We start from the raw sequence: 18,032 nt of genomic DNA, 5'->3' as shown, positions 1-18,032 counted from the left end.
CTCTTATAGTGCTTAGGGTTTAGGGTTTCCTTTTTGGAATCCCACTCGGGTCTGCCTTTTTTCCTTTCTGAGTCCTACTCGGATACGTCCTATCCCCTTCGATTGGGGAATATTCTCTTCACGTGGTTTATGTGGTTAGAATCCTTGCGGTCTCTACCAGGTGTGCGGCACATGTCCTTCCCTTAGATACCACGTGTTCTTACCTGACTGGGCAATTAGTTTGGCCATATCAACTATATTAGTCACCTTCAATATATTGCATAGAGAAAAAGAGGTGAGGCAGAGAGGGATGAGAGCTTTATGTAAGGTCTTCACTCTTCAGCAGAAAAGAGAATGGAGATTGAGTAGTACAGAGAAAGAGAGGTGAGGCAGAGAGGGATGAGAGTTCGTGCGAGGTCTTTAGCGGAAAAGAGAACTGATTCAAAATTTGTGAAAGCTTGAATCTGAAGACTAACCCCTAACCGGTTCGATAGACGGATAAGAAACCATGGTCAGTTAAGGAGCTTGTAAACCAAATTGAAATTATTCTTCTCCCTCCAAGTCTGCACCATCAACCTTAACTACACCACATGTTGTCCACTACAGATAGAATATCATAGAAGTTGCAAGATCAAGAATAACAGAGGAGTTCTATCCCATTTTTCCCCCTTTACCCACCCGTTACTGGCATATGACCTGTTCTGCGCCTACTACCAGGCATTATATCTTTTGAGAACATCTTGCACCCTCTCCCTCATATGTAAATGGTCGTCATTCATGGACTCATAGTGGTATCTATCTGACAGAATACGTGCCTATGGTCAGCTGGTAATGTAAAGCAACCCCATGACAATCATTACAGAACAAGTCGCCCTTGCAAAGTTTGTAGTAGTTGTGTTGAGGCTGTGGGGTCCATTATTTATTCATAGACGACATGGCATTTAGTAATCATCTTTCAACATATGTTTCTAAATCCAATTGCTAAGCATTTTATTAAGGGTAATTTAGAGTGCCATCCCTTAGAGAATGCCACTATTAGAGAAACACCCTCTTGCACCTCTTACCGTCAGTCTCTGTTAAATGAGGATTTGAAATTACGGTTTTACTCTTAAAAAAAAAACACATAAGTGGGGGGCAAGGGAAGACAAAACTAACATATCAACAAAGAACAATGAACAGATCAGGTTCACGTATAAGAATGTTCTCATACATCCCTAGTCTATGGATTTAGAATCTATTAAATGAAGAGAGAGAAAATTGATTATAAATCTATGGACCATGGTCATTCTTGTACATTCTTGTACATAAACCTGATCCGCTCTCCAAAGAACACGTTATCACCTAGTCTTCTTGCAAATATAAGTGTAAAGTCTTGGATCCTTTCTCATCTCGTCTCCATGGAAAATGGAGAAAGAGATCAAAAATTGAGCGGTAGAAGAAGAACAGTGATAGCAAGACCAGAGCTTGGGTGCTAAACTGAAATGTTTGCGGGAGAAAAATAAACGTGTTAAAAGAAAATTTGAAACTAGGAGCTAGAGTCCATCTCCAAGAATCCAAAAGAACCATTAACGTGTTAAAAAGAAAATTTCTAAAATCGATTTGGAGAAGGGCCGGCAGGGGCAGGGAGTAGGAGCCCATCTCCTCGACCGGAGTTAGCTGTTGTGTCGGTGGTGGCAGCGTCGGCGTTGTTTTGGTCTCGTTTTGATAGGAACAAGGACTAACCGGAGAAGCCACATAAGGCAAGGCCAAATCATCTTGAGAATCATTTGTTTGGAGATCCAGATCACACAGTTCTTTTCCTCACCATTTTTCGTTCTGGTGGTGGTGATGATGGTTGTCGCAAATGTTGGGGATGGGAAGGGAGACTAGAAGCGATGTTCCTACCGTCGAAGTCGAGGGCGCTGCCTAATCAACCGTTACCACTGCTATTACTATTGCCACAGCCACTGTCGAGCAGATTGCAACCAACCATGTAGAGATAAGATGACGGCAATGACGTCGGCGACAAAGGCCGATGATGGTAAGCGCAACGTTGTTGTTGCTATTGTTGTTTTTGTTGTCAAAGGCTGAGGGGTAGTTGCGACGTACAACTAAAACAACTTGACGGTTTGTGATGGGGGAATTTTGGTGTTGAATAAAAAATTAACCAGTTGATGTCAGCACATGAGGTATATTATCTAATCGTGACTGACAATAGGGAATGCGAGCGTAATTAGATATTACACAAGGGTTGTCTCTTTAATAGTGACATTCTCTAGGGGTAGCATTGTAAATTATGTTTTTATTAAAGTTCAACTTGTGCGATGCTGCGATGCTAGTCACACACTTGAAAACATCATTTACCACGAATACAATGAGCATCCAATGAATTGAAATAACACTGGGGCATATGCCAATATTATTTCGATCGTCCGATGTTCATCGCACCGTGGCAACCACGGTAGACAATAATCACTCGGTCACACATTCTCAATTTGACAACCGAGGTCACATCGACCACCACCGACTCGACTTCGTTCACTCACTTTACCCCCAAGTAGTCCTCTATCCTCTCGCGGATGACGAATTTTTTAGAGAGTCAATTCTTTTGACGCCACGTCAAACATAAAAACCAGCTGGTCTTATTTAGCTTCCCCCCTTGACCTCTTCTTTAAAGGTCTACACGATCTGAGCGGTTGGATTGGAACTAAGACTAGCGGTGCCGGCTGGACGAGTAGTTCTACTGATGTAAGTATACTTACGGCGCAAGATAGCAGTGGAGGGGATGGGAGACCAGAATCGTATTCCCCATGATCCTTGGCTGCGGTCGAAGAGACAGGAACAGAAACGACAACGCGGGAGGCCACTTTCCCACCACGTGTCAATCGTTCAGGCTGTGTGCGTCTGTAGTTCTGGAAGACAGCTAAGAGACCAGAGAAAGAGATATTTGTAGAGAGAAGCGGGCTTTACGAGGCCGAGACGTCTCCAATACTCTTACCGATACATGCCTCTACCTCCGTTTCCCGACACACTATGGAGACACGTGTCAGAGCGACGACAGCCACGCCCGCTAAAGTTAGAGGAGGTAGAGGCCTTTTTCTTTTTCCTTTTATATGGTCATGGTGAATAGGAGGTGGAGCCCCTTATTCGACGATACCGCTAAATATGGCGCCAAGCCCACGTGTCCCTTTGTCTGCCCATTGTGCCCACGTGGCGCTTTGAGGTCCATTTTCTTGTTTTCAGTGAGGGCAATTTCGTAATTCCACAACTAAAACTCCTTTCTTCCGCCCCACCCCTCGTCGTCCTCTCCATCGTTCCTAAAAGTCTCTCCTCTCTCTAATGGTTTCTTTTCCATCGTCGGCGTTTTTTTCCTCTGGTTCTAATCGAGAAGTTGGAATGGATTTTATTGAGATGATTTTAAGAGTCATTTCGGAAGAAAGAAAATGAATAACATAAATCTTATGTGTCAAGGCTTCTCTTCTCTGGGTTTTTCTACTTGTGCATTTCATGATGAGAGGATTAAAATAAGTGTTTAATCTTTCTTCGTTTTCCTTATCCATGGATGAAACAACAAGAGGTGGACGGAAAGAAATTGAGAACCTCTCTCTGCAAATGAATGGGTACCCGATAGATCTGCTCAAGAGATTCCGGTCTGTGAGTAACCGGGATACTAAAATTAGGGCTATAGGCGAAGATACTGAAGAAATCGCTCTAAATCTTGGGCTTTCTTTGGGTGGTTGCTTTGGGGTAGATCCCAATGAAAAAAGGCATCTCATACGTTCATCTTCAATCGCTGGGTTAACGAATTTGGTGAGGGAAGATGATTCCGTTAATCCACCACCGATTGTGACTTTGCCCAGGACCTGTTCGTTGCCTACTGAGACGGAAGAAGAACGGAGGAAAAGAAAAGAGTTGCAGTGTCTGAAGAGGATGGAGGCAAAAAGGAAACGATCTGAGAAGCAGAGGAATTCCCGAGCAGGTAGAAATCAAGCTTCTCTGGAGGGAAGTGGTAAGGAAGAGAAGCAGGTTGAGGAAGAATTAGTAATGTCCATTAACTTAAAAGGGAAGGCCAATGGCATTACTGCTGCTTTGGCCGAAGAACAGTTGCAACTGCAACACCACCAATTTGGGGTTAAAAATGGGTTGTCTGCTTCGGTGCCGGCGGCGGCGCCGCCTCAGTTTGGAATTCCCAGTTGGGCCACACCCTGTGGCATAGGAGTTGCTCTTCCCCGTGGGTTTGATGCAACAGCGAACAGGAACAGTAGTTTCTTAGCTGCAGCTGCTTTGGGAGGATATCCACCGTCGACGACGCCACAGGTATCATCGCTTGGGTCACAGGGGAGTAGTTCTTCTGGGATTTCAGAATTTGAGAGCACACAAGTTCAAGGTACTACATTTTAGTTGCCAATGTTAAATCTCTGTAGAACATTTACTCACTCTGCTTGAAGGTATAACATCTCTTGCATTTCTTAAACTTTCCCTCATTTTACCAGACCACAGCCCTTTTACACAGAAAGTGTACATCCTCTCCAGCGAGCGGTGAGGTGCAGTAAATATCGGACGGCTGAAACCATCTAGGCATGCGTCTCAAGGGACTCTAGCCACCCAATGTTCACTGCATCGATCCAGCGGCTGCTGACGATTTTCACACCAAGACTGGGGACTTGTGAAATTTAGGCTAACATTGAGGTGCTAGCCAGCCAGTTTGAGGAACTGTTCAACTTGTCTGTGTCAACTCCCCAACCTAATATTTACGGGTTGAAATCGTCTGCAATTTCGATCTCGTACAATTCCGTGAAATACCATCTTCAGGGGTGACACGTGTATTGATACCAATACAATGGTCCAGATCTGGTACAACTAATAAAACCTTAAATCAGTGAAGAATCATTTAAATCAGATCTGGACCATTGCATTGGTATCAATACACGTGTCACCCCTAAAGGTGGTATTTTACGAAATTATACGAGATTGGAATTGCAGACGATTTTTTTCCAATATGTACCTAATATCTACTAGTCCCAACTATGAATCTAGCACAATTGGGAACTCAAATTTGGAGTGTATCCTATAATATATCTTGCTTCTTGTGCATTTTCAGTAGAGATGTAAACGGATGATGGATTCATATATTCTCTGATCCAATATGGATAACCGTAAATAGATAGGGATATGAATTGAATTCGGATTTCGACTATGATATAAATCCATTTCTATCATTTATCTTGAGTCATTTTTGTATTTCATTTAACCTTTTGTGGAATCTTCAAGAACCTCAAGATCATTAATTACTTAGTTGTACTCTATTAGAATCGAATAATTATTTTCTGGATAATTTAAATTTGAATTGGATACCTTTGACCAAACCCTAATTTTCAGCTAGTTAAACCATACTTCAAAGGTTATCTCTTACTAGTTCTCTGTTCTTAACAGTTGTTTGAATGCTTTACAGGATTGAACGGTTGCAATGAAGCAGGATGCCTTGGCAGTGTTCAATCGTTGTCGGAGCAGGTTGAACAGAAAACTGTGATGAGTCCTGGAGCAACTGAGAGTACAGAGAGCAAGTTTGGTGGAGTAGAAAAGGATAGATCAAAAAAATCTAAGATTGTGAGGAATGGATTTGAGATGGGGAGCAATGTTACGGAAGAGATGCCTTGTGTGTCTACAAGAGGAGATGGTCCCAATGGGAAGAGGATAGAAGGGTTCTTATACAAGTACAGGAAAGGGGAAGAGGTTAGGATAGTGTGTGTGTGCCATGGCAGGTTTCTTTCTCCGGCTGAGTTCGTCAAGCATGCCGGTGGGGGTGACGTAGCTCACCCTTTGAAACATATAGTTGTCAACCCATCTCCCACCTTTTCGTAATGGTGGCTAAGGTGGACACCCTTTAAATCTAATCTTATGATTGTCAAAGAAAGAGGAAAGGAGTAGAAAGGAAAGGAAAGGAAAGGGTGCCCCATGAGAAGGTGGCTAAGTACACTTACAAGGAGATTGGTGCTGTAGTATTTATAATCTTTACATTGGGCTTTCCATTTTCGATGTGAAATTATTATTAGATTTAGGTAGAATTAATTTCTTAAAATTTACCATTAGAAAGAGGGTGTTCAAGCATTTATAAATTTTCACCTCAAGCTATTCACTTCTAATATGAGATTATTATTTTCGTTATTTGCGTGACATTCTAATATTTTGTAGAAAAGATTTTCATATGTATCTCTTGGAAGTTCTTGTCTCTCCTCCTTTCTCTTTTCTAGAGGTCTTATTTTTATGTACAGAGAATTTAAATCAAGCGAAAAAGAATTTAGGTAGAGTATTATACTAATGATATTTTCTTCTCCTATTTAATTCTGATTAGGTTTTTTTTTTTTTAAATAAAATTAATTAGATAAAATATCAAGGACATTAATGTTGTCTTTACATCCATAAGGATTTCTGGCTTTGAATAGCCTTGTGAGCTGTGTTGGCCAAAAGAACGGCCACTTCATTGGTGGGCTTGATCCAAAAAGATCAGTAGAGAGGGTCTTACAGACATCAAGAAAAATGGGAATGATGCTGCAATGCCATGAGGTGTTTGTTTGGTCAAAAAATAAATAAAAGTTTGAATTCTTTGGAGTTACTCCAGATTCCTGTAAGCTTCCATTCCCTTCAGCCGAGCATGTTGGACTACAAGAAAGGTCCCCCATGTGCTTCTTTCGTAAGTGTTTCATGTTAACAAGTAATCCATAGTGAATGAAATATATTTTTACCTTTTGTAAAAAAATAGGTGGCCCATCTAGAAGTATAAGGCAAGCATTTGATACGATTACACAAATCATGATTTGGGAAACAAGGTGTTATGGAATTAAGTTGTGAATGGTGTACCTGAGATTCATAGTGGATAGATCAGTGTGATTGCATGAAAGTGATCCACCACAAAGCAAGTTTGAGAATAGTAATAGGATTGGGTTTTTCCTTTTTTGAAAATGATTTTATTTCTGTATGATCATATAAAATAATAAGTAGTAATAAAGTGTAAGAATAATCAATAAGCTATGGCTGCATTTCATCGTCATTTGGAACATAGTTGTTCAATAATATTTTGCAAAATCTTGAGTACATATAGTGGTACTCGCCGAAAATTTTGTTTCCACTGGTCACCAAAATCTGAAAAGATAATGAAAATGGTTTAGTAACACATCATTATGTATAATTGATAAGACATGAATCAATTTTCAAGCATCATCACATTATGATGCATGCAAATGCAGTCGTTACTCGAAATGGAATGATTTTTTTTTTTTTATCAGAAGAAAGAAAATTCAATAATTATATATGGTTAAGTACATCAATGTTCAGATTAGTAATGTATATGTGTAACAGTTTGGTAATGATATTAGTAGCAACAGGGCGTATGAGTATAACTACTTTGTTTGTAGGCCTGAGAATGTAGATTGGTATAGATACAAAATTATGAACATCAAGAAAAAGAGGGACTGCACTCCAAGGCCATGTTGTCGTAGTGCTTTCAAGAAGTGCGTGACCCAATTCCTCTGAATCGCTCCATACTTCCCTTAAATTATTATCCCAACTGCCAATCAAACTTAAGTGCACACTATTGCTGGCAATGCCAAAAGCGGAGAGTACTCTCTAGTTTTGTTGGATTGTTTGGTGTTTCCAGTCTCTTATTATATTGTTTTTAATTTTTCTTTCTTCTTTTTAAATACAAATGATCTTTTAACTAAAAAAAAGGAAAGTATACGATAAAGCTTCTTTCTTCCATCAATATTTTTTTTATGCAGATAATATATAAGGGTCGGTGGTTAGGGTGCGATTTTATCCGTCGATTATGTGTCAGACAAGCCTTGACCATTGATGAGGTAACTAGTAACCTCATCTCCCAAACTTGACTATCACCATGACAGCTAGGCTAGCGAGACCCATATTTAGAATCCATATAGCCATATCCGATTAAACACTTAATTGGTGAGATCAAGATTACGTTTTCACCTTTATCAATTGGTGAGATCATATTAGATGAAGGGTTCAAAGAGTTGTCCACTACTTATATAGGGTACAATGTCAAAGTACGATTTTGAGTTTGATTTTTAAAAAACTAATGTTTCCACTGTGTTTAGAATGCCTATAATAGGGTGAACACAAAGTTCAACTACTTTCAAGGGCTACAAAGGCCATATGACCACCGAGATCAACCAGTGAGTTGAATGCCAAAAAAGTACAAGATCTCGACAAGATCTTGCCATTTTTTTTTTTTTTTAATAGCGAAATGGGTGGCAAGAGCAAGATCTTAAACCTTGCTTCCAACCCATATTTTAAGCCTTTTAAACATTCGATCAAAGGCCCATAAGTATAGAACCCAGCCAAAGGCATATTTTAAGCTTACATCCTTGATTTATCAGCATCAAGTATTGGGTTGTCTTCATCTCCACCTGGGGCTAGTTGTAAATGATGTGGATGGAGAGAGCTTCAGAATCCACAGAGGACAAGAGTGAAAATGGTGGCATAATCATAGCTAGGTCTTCACAGAAACAACATTTGGCCTTCTGATTTCCAATTAACTCCAAAATTTCCAGTCAATTTGAAAAATAAATAAATAAATAAATAAAAAAATAAAAAAATAAAAAAACATAAAAACATAAAAAATATGACGTATTAGGAACAAAGAAAAAAATCATGGGAGAAAATTATCCACCAAGACGGTAAAACTCCTCCTTACCATTCAGCATTGAAGAGCAAAATTGTTAAGGAAGACGTAAGAGAGAAAACAGTTTCTTGTTATCAGGTTGTACATATAGAAAAAAAGCATGCCAATTATAAACGGTGGATTTACAAATGGCTACTCTTGGCAACCTATAGTACTATTGAATCAACAAAAGCACCAACTTTTTTTTTTTTTTTGGTGAATAAGAAATTCATTACCAAGGAGGGAGAAAAAAGGGGGGAGAATATACAACCCAAAGGGCAAAGGAAAGAACCCAGACAAAGAAAAGCATTATCCCAAGAGAAGGGGGAGACAATAAGGGGGAGGGGATATTCCAGGAAGAGACAATGCGAATGTTCCTGGGTGTGCTGACAACTGCGGCATCAAAACAAGTTTTGAAGAGACCTCAAAGTATATTACTTTCCAAATCTTATCAAAAGACATGGAATTGAAAGTCCATCTACGAAACAGCTACAAAGCTACTACACCCACTTCTGTTAATTCGTCAGAAACACTAGTACACCCATCACTTAGTAAAGCCCATCAGGCATTCATTTTCCTTGTTTATCCTGAAGTAAATAAATTGTCAATACTAGGCAGATGCGATGAGCATGGTCCCAATGCCATCTGATGATCTTGCTTATTCCTAGAACCTACCTTCTCTTTTCAGCTACTTGAGGCCAAAGGCCCAGAATTATTTACCATTTCAATTCTCTCAACAGGTGAAGTGAACCATGTTCTCATGGAAAATATGCAAATTTTTAGGCTGCAGATAACCAATTTAGGGGAGAGAGTTAATCTCACAAGATATATGTCCATTTTTCTTGAGTAGTCTTGACTTCCAAATATTCACCCCCCCCCCCGGCTGGCGGCCGCCGCCGATAGATAAACAATTCATGTAGTTAAACAGATAGACTCATAACAGCAGGCCCACTGGCTGGATTTTAAGGATCACTGGTTAAGCTAACAATTTTGGTCAATTTGAGTGCAGAACAAAGACTGGACTTGACCCACTTAACCCCTATGAGTCCTTTTATCCCTTTTCTACTTCATGGTTCTGGTTAAACCTGAGGAAAACCTGAGGAATAGAAGGCAAACAGAAACCAAATTTTGTATAATACAAGTTCTTTTTTTTTTCCCCTTTTAAGACTTCCATTTGAAGCTATTAAGTCAAGCACAACAATTCTCTTAGGACAGTAAACTTTTTCAACCCCAAGGGCATGAAAAGAGGTTAAGGGTCAAAGGGTCAAGAATGTGGGACTTCTCCATAATATGACCACTTCAAAACTAAAGTTTGGTGTGACCACTTTTCTGAAGGGTATAAGATCAGGCTGTTCTCATGAAAATTCCATCCTCAAGTAGTTTCAGTCTCAACAATACTAACCTGTTAGGATATGCTTGGTCCTTCACCCAATCACCACACATTCAGGACAATGATGGGTTCCACAACATTACGTTTCTGCCTTATAATTTGAATAAATGTACAAAGCAGAGGTCAGGGACTCTTAAGAGACAAAGTATCAAGATAGAGACCTGCATAATGTGAGTGCAATCCAATAAATATATATATATATATATATTTCATTAAAAAGCAAGTAAGGCATAAAATTACAACAGCTAAATTTAGCTTGAGAACCTACAGCTGCACCAGTATGATAAAATATAAGCAGCAATGTATCATTTATGACCAAGTTCTTGGACATCTTCCAAAGCTCAAGAAATTACCGAAAACACGAAGACAGAAAAGAAAGGACAAAGTGGTAAATTCTGAATCTCAATAATTGTAGAGATCTTTACCTCCTGCGGGGGTAGTGCAACGATTTTGGGGAACCCTCAAAGAGATCCAAGAGGAAATTCTGCAGATCATCTGCACTGTACTTAATGTACCTGTCACTGTGCCTCCCACCATCTAGCTGGCTCGCATATCTCCCCGTGAATGTCCGGTACGCCTGGATTACTTTCAGTGACACTGAGATCCGTAGATCCTCCCGAAGCTGAGGATCTGGGATTAACCACCCAGTCTGGTTTTTGTAAACCTCCTCAAAAGCTAGATTAAAATTCCTGAACCGCTCCTTGAGTACTGTTTTCGAGACAGAGTTTGAACCTGGGCTACAAATCCCCTCATCCTTCAGTAAAGAGAGGATAGAACTCCAAGTAGCTCTCTCATAACCCATTGCATGCTTCTGGAATTTCCTGTTGTGTTGTCGAATCCAGTTGTCCCCAAAAAGGGCTCCAAGTTCAGAACCCTTAACCTTTTGCACCATGTAACAAATGTTATTCATCAGGAAAAAGTGTTGCAGAGACTCATCCCTGTACAACCTGGATTTTTCATCAAGGTTGGATTCTAGAACTGAAGTAATTGACTGTAGATGGCAGGCCATTGGTGAATTACTCGAAGAAGAGCACTCTTTCTCTTTCTCCTCCTCTTTAACAGGGCTGATATTAGACAGTAGGGAAGCAGGATACTCATCATGGTCTTCAAGAAGCAAATCAAGGGTACCACTGTAATCAGTAAGGATCTTGATGTAATTCATCACATACTTGGTCAGAGGGTGGATCCCACCTCCAGCAAAGGGATTTGTGGATGCATTTGACTGAATAGCATTCTCAAATTGAAGAAAAGTACCCCTAACAGAATCACCCAATCTCCTCAGGACCTCATGGCTCTCAATTCTAACAGAAGAACCGACCTCATCAGAGAAAAATGTTTCTATATCAGGTAGCAGTTCAGCTAGCACCTCATACATGTCAAGAATCCTAAACAATTTTTCTGGTAAACGGGGCCCAACTGCTATAGCATCACCAAAATTCAGGAGTTGCAACATTGGACCCCTTGATACCTCAACAAAACAAACTAAATTAACTGATCCAAACTGCCCGAATACCTGGTCACATAGCCGTTTCTCACTGGCCAAGTAAACACGCACAAAAATCTTCATAGCTCGGATCCATTTCTTGATCATACAATTCAAGGTACTCCATTCCATTCTTAGCACATCCTCAATACTCAGTTTCTCCATTTCAAGAATGAATAGGCACTCATCCAGGGCATCTTTTCGAATGTTAATGTAAGCCTGACGACATTCTTGATCATAATTTGATGTGAACATCAAACTTGCAATGCATTTGAGGTCAGGAATTACATCTGGATGGACCAAATCTATGGTATACTCCTCTGAGCTCTTGGAAGTACTCTCTCTCTGAAGTGAGTCCTCAGCTGAATCATCTTCAACTGATATGGTTGATTCCTCATCCACAATATCTTCTTCACAGGAACGGAAGGACATATGCTCAGGCTCAAAAGGTTGCCTATTCTGCATAAGAATATTACTGAACTCTTCCTCAAGCTTAGCCATTCCCATCTGAAGAACACTGTGAGCCCGGTTAAGAAGCTTTGTTGCTTCTTCACCTTCATTCATAGACAAAGCCCCCAAGCTTTCAGTCAAACTTTGGACTTCCTCCACAGCCTGAAGATACTCGGAAGCTTCCTCTGGGCTGGAGTCCCAGATAGATTGATCAGACTCCCAACTAGCAATCTTCTCCTGAATGAAGTTGAGCCGTTGTTCGATCTCAATTATTTCCCCTCTGTTGTTTGATGAGGGCACTGTCATGGTGGACAATCGGGAGTCAAGATCTGCCAGAATTTTCTTCACATCATCTGTCAAGTTCGTATTTGCCCCTAAAGCCCTTACTATGTGCTTTGCCGCTGCAATTACATGATCTTCTCCTTCAATGGTTGGTATCAATGATTTACATTCCGCCATAGCACAAACAATGACCAGAGCTCCAAGAACCACAAAGCCCAACGGAAGCCAATTCTATCACCTAACAAAAACTGAAATCCTTCTTGCCAAATCCAAACTCAAGATTGCATGAGACCAAATGGATGAAAAACTGCAAGCATTTCTGAACTTCCCACCAAAGAAAAGCTCAACTATTCAGTCAAAGCAAAGGAGAAATGGAAATTCAATTGGAACAATTAAAATATATGCCTTCACAGGAGGACACAAGAGGACAAGGCAGAAAAAAAATATCAGGAACAAGAATCAAGCAACTCTCTTGTCCAATTTCAAATCGCGGAAAGAATGGTAACAATGAACCGAGAGAACACAGGCTTCGTGGCAGAAAAGGAGCAAACCCCCTAGTTTCCTCTAAACTATTGTCTAAATTTTGAACAAAGAACTATGAAGAAAAATGGGAAGTTTTTATTACTTCCTAATGTACGAAGACCCTTACAGCTTTGTGACCAATTCCATGAGATTATAAAAGAAACCCAATCACAAAAACTACACACTCATGTTATTGTCTCTTCCTTCTAAATCCTTTCATCGACTAGAAATCCGATCCCGCAGAAAACTGAAACTGAGATAGAAACTCCCAGAAACCAGAATCTTTCAGAACTTTATTCAATTGAACAAGGATCACAACGTTAAGCAAAAATTCAACCAAGGGAAACAAGTAGCCAGCTTCCCTTTCTGAGTACAGACCCACACCCTACCCGCATAATCCCTACAACAACTAACCAAAAAAGTAACAGAGAGATTGACCAACTAAAGCCCTTACTTGCTACTTATTAGAAATCGAAAGAAGAACACAAAAGAGGGGAAGGGGGAGGAGAGAATAAAATTTTGCAGCTTATCCTAAACAGGTGATTGGGAATCAGAAGATTCAGAACCCACAACCAGAACGAACACTATTGACAGGAATCATCAACCAAATTAGATAAGAAATTAAGTGGAATCAACAGATACAGAAACCAGAAAATGAGGTAAAAAGATAGAGAAGGCAAGCTGAACCTGAAACCCTAACTTCTTCTTCTTCTTCTTCTCTGAAGAAATTAACGGAGGTAGTCGAGAGTTCCGAACAACTTCAATGGCGGATCTAGTTGGTAATCTGTACAGAGGCTTGGAGAGGGATAAAGGAGGATGGATTATTGTCCGAAAGGTTTAGTAGTTCAGAACCCAAATTACTTCTTGTACTACTGGTGTAAACAAGGCCAGTTTCCCAGTTTCCCAGCTTCCAAGCATTTTGACTTTTCGTTCATTTTAGGAGACGGTTCCTACACTACACTGCCAGTGTGGGAAAATCTATGTCACACCAACCGGTGAGCAAAAATAATAAAAAATTCAGGTGAACTATCTTTCTCCCCTCAAAGTATTAGTGAGAAGTCTCCCAAATGCCATTTTGAAATTCAAACTTCCAAGTCTTCAAGACATGGATTTGGAAATTGAGAGAGAGGGCTTGAACGGTTCATATTTAATGGAATAAAATAGGTTTTACTATCAATAAAAGTCAAACAAATTGACATAAGAGGTAAATCAAAATGCCATTTCCTCTTCGAATTTTGATGAAAGAAATACAATCTTAATTTCTTTCCCTCCCCCTCAACCCCCCTAAAAAAAAAATTTCTAAAAGGAAAATATATTCAAAACATATTATTAAAGACTTCATGATTTTTGTCACATGTTTTTTACCAACAAAAAAAATGTCATATGTTTTATTTTTTATTTTTTATTTTTTATTTTTACCAAATGGAAAAAATAGGGATCGAAGTTATAAAACTTGGGATCAATCAAAAATTAAAATCAAGTTTCTATTACGATCTTATAATTCAATCGTATCTATGTATTGGGATTAGGTTGATCAAAATCAAGGATCAATCAAAGCTAATACCAATCCAACTGATCAATACTGACCAATTCAATCTAAGGTTAGAACTATGATGGGCATAGACAGGCTTTTGTTACAGAGGGTCTAGCACTCATCTCACTTCTTACATTTCAACTTATAAAAAATTTTTAAAGTTAAAAAATAAGGGAAAAATTACGTCCTCCTCCCTTGTAGTTTTCCGAAATTACACATGGATCCAATGGTTTGAACGAATTATTCCCTCTCCCTTGGCATTGACAATGTGAATATATTGTTGGTTTTAAGTAACAAAAGACATTATTATCCTTTAGTGGAAATGGTTCCTAATATTCATAGACCATTATACCCTTATGCCCAAAACACTCAAATCCCTTTCGTAACCGTTGGAGAAGCTAGGTTTGAGAGCTCTTGCAATTGCCGCAACCTTTGCAAGAAATCTCAAGTGAAGAAGCCCTACATCGTGAGCGTTTTCATTCTAGATTTTTTAAGTTGCTCCTATTCTGCATATGGTAGAGCTCCGGAGGACTGGAGGTGGCACATTGGAGTTTCACAAATGTATTTTGAACCTCAAACTTTTCCTGTAGGGATTTTCAGGAAAGGATTTGTGCACTCTTAGTATCTATCTATTTCACAAATTATTTGATTCCATGGCAGCTCTACAAAAGCTTCTTGACTGGATTAAAAGATAGGGTCTGGAAATCCGAAGCACACACTGAAGAGACAAGGAGACCTATCCCATGATTTTTTGGTGACAAGCTCTGAATCCCACCATTTACAAAGAGCGAGATTAATTGGCATGGTTTGGATGAGTATTTGGTCAGTTAGGATAAAAGAAATATCTGTGAGGCTTTCAAAGAGGAGCAATTCTTATAAATCCAGTACAGCACCAAATCAAATCTTTAGTAGCACAATCTGAGAATGATTAAGTATGTTTAATTACATGAAATAACTCCATACACGAGATTTGAACAATGGGAAAAATTTGTTATGAATTCCCCTAAATCTAAAAAAGTGATTCATACCAATGAACACAAAAGAAAATATAAAATTAAGTGGACATAGTTATTCGCTTGTAACTTCAATCGTAGCTTTTGTGTCTCAATAAACTATAGGGAAGGGAGTTCGCTGGTGCAAGGGGTTCACGAAGTGTGGAGCTTCATCGATCGTCGAGGCTGCTATCTTCTCCACCCAATCTCTGCGGTGCTCTATGCGAATGTCTTCTCTGATGTTTTCAACTTTGAAATGGCAGCAGGACGAAGGAGGAGGAGAATGAAGCAGTTGTAGAAGAAGTAGGTTGACGAAGAGTGAAGGTTTGAACAAAAAAAGCCCTATTTTGGTTGTTTCCAATGGAAGGGTATATTGATCACTTCATGTACCTATAAGGGCATTTTAGGTGTTAAAATGTATTATGCAAGATGACATCACCAATTAACATGCCCAATTTGAAGGAGACTAACGGATTGGACCCAATTGTAAGAATCTTTGAAAGTGTAGGGGAGGGGTGTAATTCTTTCAAACCCTTGGATTCACATGTAATTTCGGCAAACTATAGGGGAGACGGCATAATTTTTTCAAAAATAAATAATAAATAAATGTAAATATTTATTGAAGTGGTTACAAAGTTTTATAAAGTAACAAGAATGTCATTTTAACATAATAGAATCTTATGGGTTTAGGCCCTCTTTGGTGTCATTTTTCTTTTCGATTTTTGTCTATTTAACAAAAAGCATTAATGAAAACCATTTTTTTATCAAAGCATAAAAATGGTTTGGCAATTACTAAATCAAAATGGTTTTTTGTGAGAAATAGATTTGATATCCCTATGTGTAAAATGGGTTTTTGACTAAATGAGTGAAGAGATGTCTCCTTCAGCCATCTTCCTCTTAACTCTCTTTCTCCAATCTCCACACTCTTTTGTAATTTGCTGCAACTTCTTTCCCTCTCATCCTTCCTATCCCTTCTCCTCCCCCTTTTTTAACATCTCTCTCTCTCTCTCTCTCTCTCTCTCTCTCTTCAAATGATTTCATATCTACTCAGATTTGAAACCGCAAATAGCCCCAAGGGCCTTGTTGCATCCTGCTGCGGCCAGCCCTCAAGGGCCAACACCCGTGACTACTGCATGTGATTGGTCACGACTAGTGGGCAGCTGAGCGCTCTTCTCTTCCACTTGTAGATCTAAATACTTGCAGAAAATATCCATATAAAAAAAATGCTGCAATCGATTGATGGAAGGAGAAGAAAAGAATGGAAGTGGGGATCCGTTGCTACTAGACTATCGCCAATAATAACTTCCATCGCTGGAAGTGACGGATTTGCAAGGAGGAGAACAAGTTTGCTGGCGGTTGAGGGTAGGGATAGAGCATAGATGAGTTTCTACTTGTTTTTCTTAAAATATAACGAAATGACATTTTTACCCTAGATTTTGGGAAGTATAAACAAGTGCTCATTAATGTTCAACGCAAAAACAACTGCAAATGGTTTTCAATGAAAAACCATAGATGGCTTTCACGTTCTTTTTGATTTTTGTGTTTTTTCAATATTTTTTAAATAGAAATAGGCTTCATAAATAATATCAAATGAACCCAAAAACGATTTTTGAGGCAAAAATCAAAAAGAAAAATGATACCAGAGAGGGCCTTAGTTACCAAGAAAAACGAATCTAATGGATTTTTTTTTTTATTATTATTATTGAGGATTTTGATCTCCCCTTCACAGTTTTGTTAAGTATTTTGGTTTGAAATTTGATTAATGAGATGAGCATGGAGTTCATAATCACATGGAATCACTCATGTTTTTCTGATGTGAGCCATGGTCATTCCAACTATTACTACCATCTTATGTCAGTCGTACATCTTATACAAAAATTCTTTTTTCAATATTTAAATCATTACCCTAAAACATGGAATTGTTTATAGCTAGTGAGGAAAATAAACTCATACAATTGGAAAGCTTCTAATTTATATTAGTGTTGGATCTCTACTCCAACTTTAAGTGTTCCAGACGTTTGTAGAAACTTTTATGGCTCCAAATATGGCAACATGGTCAACAATCTCATTTAATCATAAGTGCATACTCATGCAATTGACTAACAAAGTTAGAGCATTAATAGATAATGTCATATAAATTGATACAATTGGAATAGCTTCTAACCCACCTCCAACTTTTAAGTGTTCGAAGTGTTTGTAGAAACTTTTGTAGCTCTGTAGATGGCACTATTCTAAGAAATGGTCAACCCTAGTCCTTTTGTTCTATGCTTCTCATGGATTTAATTATCGGTATTGATCAATTTTATCCTTAGTTTTCATAATTAAAAAAAAAAATTACCCCTTAAATTGATTCTGATAACCGATTCAGATCGTTCAGTTATCGATCTCAGATTGCTTCTTAACCTATAAGTTTCAGAACTCGAGAAAGTTTGGTTTGTGAAGATTTGATCAAAATATTTTCTTTTTGTAGAGTAATTATGTGTGTGATATGAGAGGTCGCATCAATTTAAATTCAAGTTTTGTATCCAATCATTTTTTTGAAAGAGATTAACTGATTTAGAAACTAGAATGGTGGGATGATCTGAATTCCAAACTAGATGTATGTTCACTATCTTCTTTTAATTTTATTTTTTTTGGAGTAAAAATCTTCCTTTAATGCTTTTTGGTGAAAAATCTTCCTTTAATGTTTTAATAGCTTATTATTTCATATATAATTATCATTAACGAAAAATTAAAAGTTTGGA

The 18,032-nt window shown here is 38.7% G+C and overlaps 2 protein-coding genes across 3 annotated transcripts; one reads left to right on the top strand and one right to left on the bottom strand.

The window, feature by feature from the left end:
* The first annotated feature begins 3,235 nt into the window (after positions 1-3,235).
* Positions 3,236-6,123, top strand: LOC122078799 (ninja-family protein AFP3-like). Its single transcript, XM_042644934.1, has 2 exons — positions 3,236-4,345; positions 5,411-6,123. The coding sequence occupies exons 1-2, from the start codon at positions 3,517-3,519 to the stop codon at positions 5,818-5,820; spliced, it is 1,239 nt and encodes a 412-aa protein (XP_042500868.1). The 5' UTR covers positions 3,236-3,516; the 3' UTR covers positions 5,821-6,123.
* Positions 6,124-7,073: 950 nt separating this feature from the next.
* Positions 7,074-13,666, bottom strand: LOC122080009 (exocyst complex component EXO70E2-like). 2 transcript variants are annotated; one of them, XM_042646853.1, is made up of 3 exons: positions 13,450-13,666; positions 10,451-12,559; positions 9,930-10,186 (listed from the first exon to the last, which is right to left on the bottom strand). In XM_042646853.1, the coding sequence occupies exons 2-3, from the start codon at positions 12,415-12,417 to the stop codon at positions 10,174-10,176; spliced, it is 1,980 nt and encodes a 659-aa protein (XP_042502787.1). In that variant the 5' UTR covers positions 12,418-12,559; positions 13,450-13,666; the 3' UTR covers positions 9,930-10,173. The 2 variants fall into 2 exon arrangements, with proteins under 2 accessions (XP_042502788.1, XP_042502787.1); XM_042646854.1 differs by lacking the exon at positions 9,930-10,186 and adding an exon at positions 7,074-7,098 and having other exon boundaries at positions 10,451-13,666.
* Positions 13,667-18,032: the final 4,366 nt, after the last annotated feature.

The sequence above is a fragment of the Macadamia integrifolia genome, chromosome 5 (genome assembly GCF_013358625.1).
Source record: "Macadamia integrifolia cultivar HAES 741 chromosome 5, SCU_Mint_v3, whole genome shotgun sequence".
NCBI lineage: Eukaryota > Viridiplantae > Streptophyta > Magnoliopsida > Proteales > Proteaceae > Macadamia > Macadamia integrifolia.
This window is presented reverse-complemented; position numbering and strand designations above follow the sequence as displayed.

Coding starts and splice junctions, on each gene's coding strand:
- LOC122078799 (XM_042644934.1), top strand. CDS start 3,517: ATGGATGAAACAACAAGAGGTGGACGGAAAGAAATTGAGAACCTCTCT. Junction 4,346..5,410: donor TGAGAGCACACAAGTTCAAG/GTACTACATTTT, acceptor AATGCTTTACAG/GATTGAACGGTTGCAATGAA.
- LOC122080009 (XM_042646853.1), bottom strand. CDS start 12,417: ATGGCGGAATGTAAATCATTGATACCAACCATTGAAGGAGAAGATCAT.